The following is an 11967-nucleotide window of genomic DNA, read 5'->3' on the forward strand; positions in this document are numbered from 1 at the left end:
TACTTGCCATATTATCAATACTGGCTATTAAAACAGAATCTTGCAAATCTAATGTCTATTAAATTTATGTATACACGGATGAGTGCACCTACATGCAGGCAATAACAGCATTTTAAAAACCAAAATCCTTTGTTTCTGGCATCTACTATTTGTTATCAATTCTGCTGAAATAGCACAACAGCTAATATTTTGATTAGCATACAAAAGGTTACTTGAAAGAAAGGGCATTTTGGGGGTAAAAGGAGGTATACAAATAATATGTAGAGACAAAGGAAGATGAACTTGACAGAAATAGGCTAAATTCCTTACCAAAGCAAGAAGGCAAAAAACATGGCTTAAGTCCAAAACAAGTAGAGGTTATGTGAAAGCAACTCAGGCACATATTTCCATAACTGACATGAGACTAAACAAATATTTTTAAAAGTAGCTTCCAATCTTCATCACTACAAACAAACTTAATAATTTGTCACCTCTATAATATTACATGCAGATATTTGTTTTTCCATTATTCACATCTTATCCGTATGCAAATCCATGAATTATTATCAAATCTAATTCAGCAAAAAGTCTGTAATGGAATCCCAGATTTATAAAAAAATGTGCTTTATTTTAACTGTGATCAAACTAACTAACTTGGTGCTTTGTGCTTAATATTTAATGTATTCATATGTTGCAACAGGATTTAATTTCTCCTAAGTGGAAATGCAACAGACAAGCCAAGATATTGACCTGGATAAAGACTTTTCATTGGACTTGCAAAAAAGTTGATTAAGAAATCATCAAGATGAAAAAAAAATGCAAAAATGGAACAGACTTAATCAGAAGGTTGAAAAATATATCTTGTTAGAGCAAGGTAAAAAAAAAAAAAAGAACATTAGCCCTGTGCAAAGAAACCAGTGAAGTCTAGACAGTGTTTGAAACTAGGTCAAAGACTATGACAGATCAAAACAAGAGGAGGATGAGAATTTTATTCTGCTCATTAATAAAATACACAAATGTATTCATAAATGAGACAGAAAGAATTTAAGCTTTAAAAAATGAATATGGCCAAAAGTTGAACTGACATCTTCAGCAATCCTTAATTTAAACAGAAGGTCATGTGATATGGGTACTGGAATTCTTTGAAGTTAGAAGAGAGCTATTGTTTTCCATTTTTCCAGCTATAAAAATGCTAAACAAAAAAAAAACCTCTTAACAGGGAGCTTAAAACTGTTTCTGTTATTATAAGTATTATCGTTTTCCTCTTTCTATTATGGTAGCTGAAAAATATCTGACTTTTTTACTGAATTTTCTATAAGCTGATCCCATTTGCTGTCCAGAGAACCCCTGTCAAATAGAGTTTTCGGTTGAAATCCCGTCTACATACAAACCCATTAACACAGATCAGCCTACATTTTCTGCATGAGTTGGCAGCTTCTTGAAAGCCAGTGGCCTGGTGTGTCCTAATGTGGATCAGAGCCTTCCTGTGATATATTTTATCAAAGGTTACTCAAAGTACAAACTTGTGACATTCCTTAGATGAAGTTTCTATTAAATGAAATTTGCCTTAATTGTAAAAATAGAAGTTGCCTTTTCTTCTGTGTGCAGGAATAACACAATGAGAAAGATGATATTAAAATGGTTGCTGGCATTGCTTATGTCTAGTTTAATGAAGGACTAGGGGTGACATGATAGCGGTGCTCCAATATCTAAGGGGTTGCCACAAAGTGAGTCAATTTATTCTCCAAAGCACCTGAAGGCAGGACAAGAAGAAATAGATGGAAACTATTCAAGGAGAGAAGCAATCTAGAACTAAGAAGAAATTTCCTGACAGAACAATTAATCAGTGGAACAACCTACCCACAGAAGTTGTGAATGCTCCAACACTAGAAGTTTTTAAGAAGAGATAGGACAAGCATTTTTCTGAAATGGTATAGGGTTTCCTATCTGAGCAAAAGATTGAATTAGAAGACCTCCAAAGTCCCTTCCAACTCTGTTATTCTGTTAATTCAAAGTCATGACACCTTACAGCTTCACATTGTTGAACTAGATATTATTGAACTTCCTTGAGCATCCATCACAATAAAAATATGCAGTTTAAATTTACACAGGCACAGAAATAGTAGAAGGAACCACAAGAAACTACCACTGTACTAAATTGGGCTGTCTATTGAGGGATGGTGGCTGAGCTGTTCAGTGAGAACATTCCTGATCTATCCAGTTCCTTTCAAGAACTAGTAGCTATCTAAACATCATCAAGAAAGATAGATATAGGTATAATTAATCAGCATCTGCTAATGTATACACATATATTAGTACTAATAAAAGTACAGTAATTATAATTTTAAGTCACTAGGCAATACATCCTGATATAGTAGGGGAACACAATGACTGAGAAGTTTGAAGGAAAGTATAATATAGCATAGTAAGATGTATGGTAATATGATCACACTCAAGCTGGCTTTAACCATCTACAGCTTTTTAACCTTCTAGGAAGATAAGACTTGTTAATCACATACCTTAGTCACAAATGGTTCAAAGAAGTACATGAAGTACATATCCTATATGAAGTAGTATATGCAGGCATGGTGAATGACTTGGACTGAGACACAACTTGGAAGCAAGCTCTAAAATAGCAAGCTGTTTTTTTCTTCTGATTAGAAAAACAGAACTGATATAGTAGACAGGAAAGGCAGGGAAATAAGAGCCTCTGAACAGAACTTGTTAATTAAGTCTATCAAAAAAAAATCCTGGGTAACTGTTGTTTTCAGCCCATTTCCCTTTCATATTCTCCCATAGGACTGACTTAGCTTTGATTAATTTCTTTTTACTGGCAATTCTATTCAAGCTCCAGGCTTCCACTAGAGAAAATACTAGGAAGTGCTGCCCCCTCCTGTTACACATAAGGCAATAGAAAACTTATATAGTATTACAGTTAAGACTTGAACTCAGCCCCCCCCCCTCCCCTTTCATGGGGAATTCCTAGTTTGGTAACTGCATTTATGGGGAAAAAACTTGAAATAGTAGTTGAAGGCAAACTTTTAGCAATTTTTTTTATTTCCTAAATGAACAAAGGTTGCTATTTTTTTCTCTGTTAAATTCTGTATTATAATTTTAGTCCATATTACTTATTTAACCCAATGGCTTTGAATTTTTTATTTCTGTCTTGCAGAATGCTAATTATCCCATTCAATTCTGTATTCTCCGTGACTCTGATAAACATTCTCTCCACTTCTTCATTCAAGTCATGAATAAAAATATTAAAGAATGGAGGATTCATGACTTTCTTTGGGTCAGCCTACTCAATATTATTTTCAATTTCATGAGAATCCTACAATGAGCATTCACTGAGTATAATTTTTGAACCAGCTATTTATCCATTTCACCAGACTGCCTCATCTATTCGTCACTTACTTTTAGCACGCTTGTGCTCTGAACATCATGAGGTACTTTGCCCAATGCTTTGTAAGTGAAGACCAAGTTAGGGATGGGCTCTTGAAAAGATAAAAAGTTTAACTCTCTCTCTGTTTTACTGGAAACAGCTCAGCATATTGTGGGTGTTTGCTGTTACTTACAGTTTGCATGACTTTAACTTTATTGCTGAAAGCCAACTAAGAGTTTGATTGACCTATTGATTGATGTATTTGTATCCTGCCTTTATTATTTTTACAAATAACTCAAGGCAGTGAAAATAGCCAGCACACCTTCCTCCTATATTTCCCACAACAACCATTTGAGTGAGTTGGGCTGAGGAAGAATGGTGCAAGGTCACCCAGCTGATGCACAGAATGGTACAGAAGATTGAATAAGTAAATAAAAATATAATGTGTCGTTATCATTCACCGGTTATAATGTTGCTTCAATTTTATTTATGGTCTTCTTCAGATTTTTTTCCCAGCCATCTCCAAAGACAGCATCTCAAAAACATGATTGCACAATCCTAACGAGACACCATTGATAACTTTATTGGTGGCTATTTTCATCTGGTGGTGCCAGCTGTATTGGTTTCTTTGCACATACTATCAGAAACCAATTAAATGGAATTGGTAAACTTGAACTTCCACAATCATCATCCAGTTTATGACGTCAGCCTCTCAGACTTCAAGAGTAGCTCATCCTTCAAAGCTTTGCCATTCTCACTGTAGTGCCTACAAAATTGTTGTGTCTCAACTATCCTATGCCTACTCCAAAGAGGAAGGAAGTAGCAAAGTTGAGGTCATAGGCTACTCACAAGTATCAAGCCCAGAGTTTTGTCAAGTAGGGAACTGCTTAAACTTCCTTCTACAAAAATGATATTGATCAACATCACAAAGAAAGACTTTGATCAAGGTCATGTCTTCTTAGACCATCTAACTTGCTAAATAAAAGTCAAGGAGTAAAAACAATCTGAAAATTTGATTCAGTTCTATATCTCTGATCTGTCATGGCCTTCAAGAAATTTGTAAAAACTTGACTCTTCTAGAAAGCTTTTGAAGATTAATCAGATTGGAGCCACCAGCAGAATAGTTTTACAACATACCATACCTTATGTATATTGATATCTTTATCACTTTTTTTTTCTTTCCTACAGTTTTATCACAAGTGCAAGGTCTGCTTGTTTTCAAATGGACCAAATGTTGATCCATTGGTTGTTACATGAATTGACCAATCCACCTTGTCACGCCTGGGTTGAAGAAGAGTGATTGGCACAAAGTCACCAGCAGGCTTTCATGCCTCAGGTTGGGCTAGAATTCCTGGTTTCTAGTCTGATCTCTTAACCACTATCACCAAATTGGCTCTAAGATAAATTGATAGTGTTAGGAATATAATCTAATGGTTGGGTTGGCAATATATAAATCATGTACAATACTATACCTGTTTCTTTAAATCATACTGTAAAATGTGATTGGTTGCTGTTTCCTCAATCGGCCATAAGAGGGAGCCAGAATGACTGTTAGCTCTCTGTTTGTTAGATACTGGGCTGATCTGATCTGAGTGTTTTTGGAAGCTGGCTGTTAGAAAGTGCCATGAGCTATTGTAAGTTTTGCAACTGCTAGCAAACTTTGAGTACCAGACTGTTTCTATGATTATGGACTATGTTATTTGGATTATCCCTTAACTGAAAGACATTGATGACTGACTGTCTTATCCGTGTATGACTTGGACTGTTTGATGGACTCTGATACCTCTATTTCCATGAAAGTAAAAGGCTATTTAAACTGCAGTGTCTTCGTATGCTGGTTTGGGTATTCTCCAACACAACTCTCACAATGCTTCTCTGAACACACTCACTGTCCCAACAGGGAGCTTACCTAACAGATACAATGCTTTATTAATTTTGTATATTGTGCACTGTTAAGAGTCCTTCCTTGTGAGACAATTAAATAAATTCCTTTAATAAACCAATTCTATAATTTGGTGGCAGTCTTCGTCAACCCTTATTCTCACAATGTTTTTGCATTGGTTCTGGATTTAACAAGCATGGTAACCATTAAAACCTGACACAGGCTACACTTGTCCATCAGTTCAGGAATCTGAAAGCCTCTTCAGAGATCTCTGTCTCTGCCTTTCCTACTCCCCTGTAAAAATTTAGCTTTTGATTTGATCATCTATAATAAAACAGTAATAAAAGAAAGTGTGTACAACTTTCTCAATTGTTGTTTTCCCTTAATAACCCTTTGTTAGAATTTTACTTTCCCTAAACTTCTCGTTTCCTTAGTGCTTCAACTCAAGTTAAAATTAACCTCCTTATCAACTTTTGCTTAAACTGATTATGCTTCCTGTCGGGTTCATATAACCACTCAACCTCCAATTGCCCTCTCTGATTCATCTTGTTCTGTGCTTTTGATTTGCATGTTAAGGTTTGTCCTACATCAGCAAACTGACTTCATAAGAAAATATGCTAATATCTCTATTTCAGTGTGTGCCTCTATGTGTCATGTTGATGCATTGTTTATTTGTTTCTGAAGAATTCCTGTGTGTGGTTATTGATGGAATTCACCAAGACATATCTTAATAAGCTTGCATCATGATATTTAGCCAGATATGATAATAAATGGCTATGGGCAGGGAAGTTTTTCATTTAAATACCATTTTAGGATAACTCATTGTTTTCAAGTCTACAGTATATCTATATCTATAGTAGGGTTAAAACAATGTTTTAATAGTAAAGACTTACAATAAATGTCATACAAATGTATGTGAGATATGTTGTATGTTTACAACATATGAAAATTGTTTCACCATGAACATCATGTGGCACCATGAAAATTGTCAATATTTTTATTCCATACTTTTTTTCATCCAAACAATAAGAGTCTGTGACTCTTATTCTCCAACCACATATTATTTTGAAAGCAGAAACACTGTATAAGTCAACTTTCCTTACCTATATTTGTGTTAAACTGCAAGTTAAGATTACTCATTGATTTATATTTTACTCGTACACCCACATAAATTACATAAACCAAGTCATTTGTGTAACTATACTTTCCAAAGCAAATGGAGCCATTTTAGATAGAACAAGAAAAGCAAAGATAACATTTTTATACAACGAGGCCCCCTTTAACTTAACTGGAGGGTAAAAATGGAATCTCTAAACTAATGCTGATACCAAAAGGCACATTCATTATAATTCATAAACAAGTAAGCAACTATCTAAATCATAGGTCTCTGACCTTGACAACTTTAAGACTTGTGGACTTTAACTCCCAGAACTTGGCTGGCTGAGGAATTCTGGGAGTTGAAGTGCAACATGTCTTAAAGTTGCCAAGTTTGGAGAACCCTGATCTAGATCATTCACCCATTTTTTTAACTTCCAAACACAGACTTCCATATTGTCCTCTATAATACTTGCTGTTTTTTTTAAAAAAAATCCAAATTTTAATACATTAATTATGATGGTTCTGATTAAAAAGAGGAATAGCTGAAAGCCACCAAATTCACAATTCAAGACTATTTTTAATTGTCCCAGAAAATCAGGCTGTAAATATGTGATCTATTCCTGTAAAGCTTTATTTACAGGGAAAAAAATGTCACTTGAGTAATATAAATACTGAAAAGAAGTCCTGGATCTTAATGCAAATTTAATCTCATGCTTGAATATCTGCAACAAAGTTAGTTTGTGCAGAAAAATATGCTCTCACTTCCTGTAACATTGTCCCTCCCCTCGAATATAGGGGAGTCAAAGTTTTCATGCCATGAAAACAAAATGCATTTTAATTTCTTTTTTCTTTAAACAATGTCTTATTGGGTATATATTTCCAATAGGGGACCTTTGTTAACAAATAGACTGAAATAATACAGTATCACAGTAATGCTATAGTAATACTGTATTATAAGAACATAATAATATTACTGAATTGATAAATTTTAATTCATTAAGATATTTTTATCAGATCTGATCTGAGTAGACTTTTCTGCTGGCTGATCCCAGCAGCCTGGTATTTCTCTCAGGAAATAAAGCAAATTAAGAGATGCCTAGGTGATACAGCCATCAAACAGTAAGTAAAGAAGATGAAACACAGATACAAGCTACATTCAAGCCTACTGTGTTATGTGTGTGGCAATCAAGGTGGCAAGACATAGCTATTTGTCCATTCTTATTGCATCAATGGACTTTAGTTGCACTATTGAGTATAGCCTAGAAGATCTTGCCAGGGAAGAACAGGTGGAAATAACCCATGTTTACTGAAATTATTTGCATTTATTGTAGTCTTACCTAGAACAGGATGAACAACGACTCAGACATTATCACCTCATGGGTAAATTAATGCAATTGGCTTTGAGATTGAGACTGAGATTTATTAGATTTATATGCCGCCCTTCTCCCAAGGACTCAGGGCGGCGTACAACAATTAAAAGAAACACATAATATAAAAGTTTAAAAAAATTAAATGAAATATCCCAAACCCAGTTAAAATTGACAATACATTTTTTTAAAAAAAAATTAAAATTAACAGTGATCAATACTTAATTTTATTTTGTTCAGGCCAGGCTGGCTTGCTGGGAAAGCCAAGTTTTTGGGCACGTCGGAAGGACCGGAGGTCGAGGATTATACGAAGCTCTGGGGGCAGCTCATTCCAGAGGGAAGGCGCTCCCACAGAGAAGGCTCTCCCCCTGGGGGTCACTAGCCGACACTGTCTGCCCAATGGCACCCTCAGGAGGCCAATTCTGTGGGATCTCACTGGACGATGGGAGGCTACCGGTGGCAGTAGGTGGTCTCACAGGTACCCTGGGCCTAAGCCATGGAGCACTTTAAAGGTCATAATTAGTACCTTGAATCGCACCCGGAAGACAACCGGCAACCAGTGCAGGCCGCCTAAAAGGGGTGTAACATGGGAGCACCTAGGTGCGTGTCCCCATGATAATCCGCGCAGGCTTTAACAAGACTTCTACCATTGAGGACTATTCAGAAACCTTATCTGGTCCACAATACAATGACCTGTAAATGTATTGATCCATCATGGTACTGCCATAATACACACTGCTGCTGGTTCTGCACCGGCTATTGGTAAGTTTGCAAGTATAGGTTGAGATGTTGGTAGTTACCTTTAAGCCCTGAAATAGCTCAGGACCTGAATATTTCAGATATCACATTTCTTGTATTGTTTCTGTTTGTTCACTCCTATAGCCAGAGAGGACTTGCTAAAGCTCCCAGTTATGGTGGAAATCACATTGTGGGGTGGGGATGCAGCTGATAGTAGATATTCTCTTTTGTATATCTCTCCTATAGAACAGTCCAGCCACACCACCACCAGATGGCCTCTTTTCTTTTGACATCCCATAAGCTTGTAAGAACCTAATTCCGAGGACATACTTATGGAGCCATCAGTGCCAATATTGGTGTATTAAAGAACCTCTATTGTTTAGTTTTAGCTTTACATTTTTATTGCTGTTTTATTATATTTTTAATATGTGGAAATCACTTAGGGTCTATCCATCTTGAGACAGGGATACATTCCTTAAATGCATAAATAAGATTTTTAAATAAAGTTAAATAAAGTTATTGAATGCAGCAACCTCAGCTGATTCATACATGGCTCTCGACATCCAAAATAAATCACAAAGATATCAAAATGATGACACTTATATAGTGGTGTGTGTGCCTGTGTATACTGCAGAATTTCCCTTTGCTCCCATATGGAGACCTATGACAGCCAAAATCTGCCAGCCAATGGAAAAATAAGAAGAGAAGAAAGAAAAGAAGTGTTTTATATTAACAAACAGGTCATATTATTCCCTGTTAAACATTAGAGAAAGGTTTGCCTTACCTTGAAAGAGAAATGCTTTGCTGGCGTTATGTAGTCCAGAGACCTGTGTAACTCCGATAGTCATATTGACAAGATCCAATTCTTTGATAATATCAATCTGTAGGCTGGGGTCCATTCCAAGACCTACAACTATGAGATAAAAGATTTATTTCAGTCTAAGTGCAATAGCTAAAGATACTCTACAATAATGTACAGTGAGATATGCAAATATGATATTTAAATCAGCACTTGTCCTATAAGTAACAAACAAATTATTGATTGATTGATTTGACACCCATCTTATATACCACTTAGCACCTTGATTTATATATCACTTCATAGTGCTTTACAGCCCTCTCTAAGCAGTTTACAAATTATTGCCCCAAACAATCTGGGTCCTCATTTTACCGACCTCAGAAAAATGAAAGGCTGAGTCAACCTTGAGCCGATCAGGATTGATTTCCTGGTGGTAGGCAGAATAGGCAGAGTTAGCCTGTCATACTCCTGGTAGTAGGCAGAGTTAGCCTGTCATACTCGTGGTAGTAGGCAGAGTTAGCCTGTCATACTGCATTCTAACCTTTACTTATAAAATGTATTTGCCACCCATCTCATATCCACCAATTCTGGGCGGCTTACAACATAGGAAACATTGAAAAACATTACAATCATCCATTTGTAAAAAAAAACACAGCAGATAAAAAAAATTATCAGATAAAATCTGGACGCAAAATGACAAAGAGGGGAGCCTAACATAAGGGAGAGTGAGGAAGGACGGTGGGGGTTGAATTAATCAACTGAATTAATCAACCAGCTCAAGTATGAAGCTCCCACATTGGGTGCCTAAGCCCTCTGACAAGAGTCACATCTTAAAGATCTTATGAAACGTTAAGAGAGTGGAGCCAATCTCACCTCAGGGAGTGAGATGTTCCAGAGGGCAGGAACCACAAAATGTTGCACTGCCTTAACTGAACCCCATCGTTCAGAACAGTTATGAATTATAATGCACAATAAATTATCATTATTAATGCAGCAACATGACATATTAGCTCTGCAAATGAATATATCTTTAAGAACCAGAGAGATAAATGGTAAAACACAGTGGATGAAAAACATTTTAATTTCTTGGCCAAGCAATGTGTGCCTAATGGTTGCATGGTAAGCGTGTGTCAGATTATAAGCCACGCTTTTTCTTTTAACAGGTTTGTTCTAGGTTTTTGAATATGATTTAGAATGTACTTTGGATGCATTTGCAGTTTCCACTAGAAGGGAAAAGGTTTTACATTTGGAATTATTGGGAGCACAGAGTCAGGATAATTGTTCCCCTGAGAAACTTGGAAAGCTCAGCTGTTGGATTCCCACTAGCTGAGACTAACCTACTGACACAAAGCCAAATTTGCATTTTCTAGGTTCCAGGTTTCCAGGCTGTCAACCCAATATTATTATAAAAAGCCCCCTCTTAGGCAAGGGCCCATTTACCTTAAGGCAACTTTGCATGGAAATGACTTCTAAACAGGTACAAAGCATGCATGCACAATGGTTTTATACTGACTCGGCACAAAAGAGACTTTCAAGCCTGCAGTTGCTTAAAGAAACAACTGTGAGCTGCCTAAAGGCTGCAAACATCTGCACCACAACAAGGATTCCAAGCTTTTCACAGTCCAGCAGGCAGTCGGCATTGTCAAAACTGACATGCCTCATGTGTCCACCCGCAAGATCCTCACATGCTCTGGCACATATGCTCCACTGTCACAAATAAGGAAGATGTCTCCTCAAGAATATTATTTTGTTCATACAGTTCTGAGTTCTGGTTCATCTATTTTAGAATTTCTAATACTGCAATGGTCTGTGTGAGACAAAAACAAGCCAACAGCCAGAGCACCCACGGGGGAAATGATGACAAGAGGGGGCTATGTCAAAATCTTAAAGATCGCAGCTTCACAGTCCAAACCTGCCCTTTTATACATATGTTCAATATTGCATAGTTTACAAAGGCAACCAGGCTTTTATGCTCACTATTTGACACATTTTTATCTCCTTCCTAGGAACACCTGTGTCAATACCTTTGTCATTTCTGACAAAAGCAGGTTTGCAACTTGACTTTTATTTCTCGCAAAATAAAATATGATTACTGTCTACCATTGTTATTTTTCCTTCCTTTTTTGACTAAATCACTTAAAAACACTTAATATAGACAATGTAATTCCAAAGTAAGTGAAGGACGCCCTCAGTCAAATAAACTAATAAGGGGAGGAGTATCTATTAAGGCTATATGTCTGTTAAATGGCAAAAAAAAAAAAATTAAGCCCCCCCCAAATATTTAAAGCATGTGCCCCTCCTGTTATTCCGTGGAGCCCCCTGTAGCACTACTCCTCATACATGGCTTAATAATCCACATTAAATCATACAAGATTCTGAATTAATTGATCCCATTCCTAAATTGATTCCTCAATTTAGTGGACCTCAGTTTTAGCATATTTCAGATTTAATGGACAAAATCTGTGGTATATAAATGTTGCCTGACTGTTCATTATTATATTAGGACTTCTTTTTTCAGTAATAATTTTTCAGAAAATGTTTTTTCTATTTCTTTATCTACAATAAAGAATGGCATTTAGGAGGTATAAATACAGCTGTTAAATAAGGAGTGGGATTTCAGTCATTGCACTTGTAGCATACATTGATCAAGTCATGGTTTAGTCATTGAAACCAATTTTCCAAGTTTCACACTCCTTTGCTTGCAGTAATTAAACAAAATGCT

The 11967-nt window shown here is 36.3% G+C and overlaps 1 protein-coding gene across 1 annotated transcript in view; it reads right to left on the reverse strand.

Annotated features, from left to right (window-relative positions):
- Window positions 1–9882, reverse strand: part of NELL1 (neural EGFL like 1) — a 532597-nt gene extending 522715 nt beyond the window's left edge. The window contains exons 1-2 of the mRNA XM_032212957.1: window positions 9873–9882; window positions 9231–9359 (exon numbers count right to left, since the gene is read on the reverse strand). Coding sequence (XP_032068848.1) covers window positions 9231–9359; window positions 9873–9882 — 139 coding nt within the window. The remainder of the gene's footprint in view (window positions 1–9230; window positions 9360–9872) is intronic.
- Window positions 9883–11967: the final 2085 nt, after the last annotated feature.

Source organism: Thamnophis elegans, chromosome 1 (genome assembly GCF_009769535.1).
Source record: "Thamnophis elegans isolate rThaEle1 chromosome 1, rThaEle1.pri, whole genome shotgun sequence".
Taxonomy (NCBI): domain Eukaryota; kingdom Metazoa; phylum Chordata; class Lepidosauria; order Squamata; family Colubridae; genus Thamnophis; species Thamnophis elegans.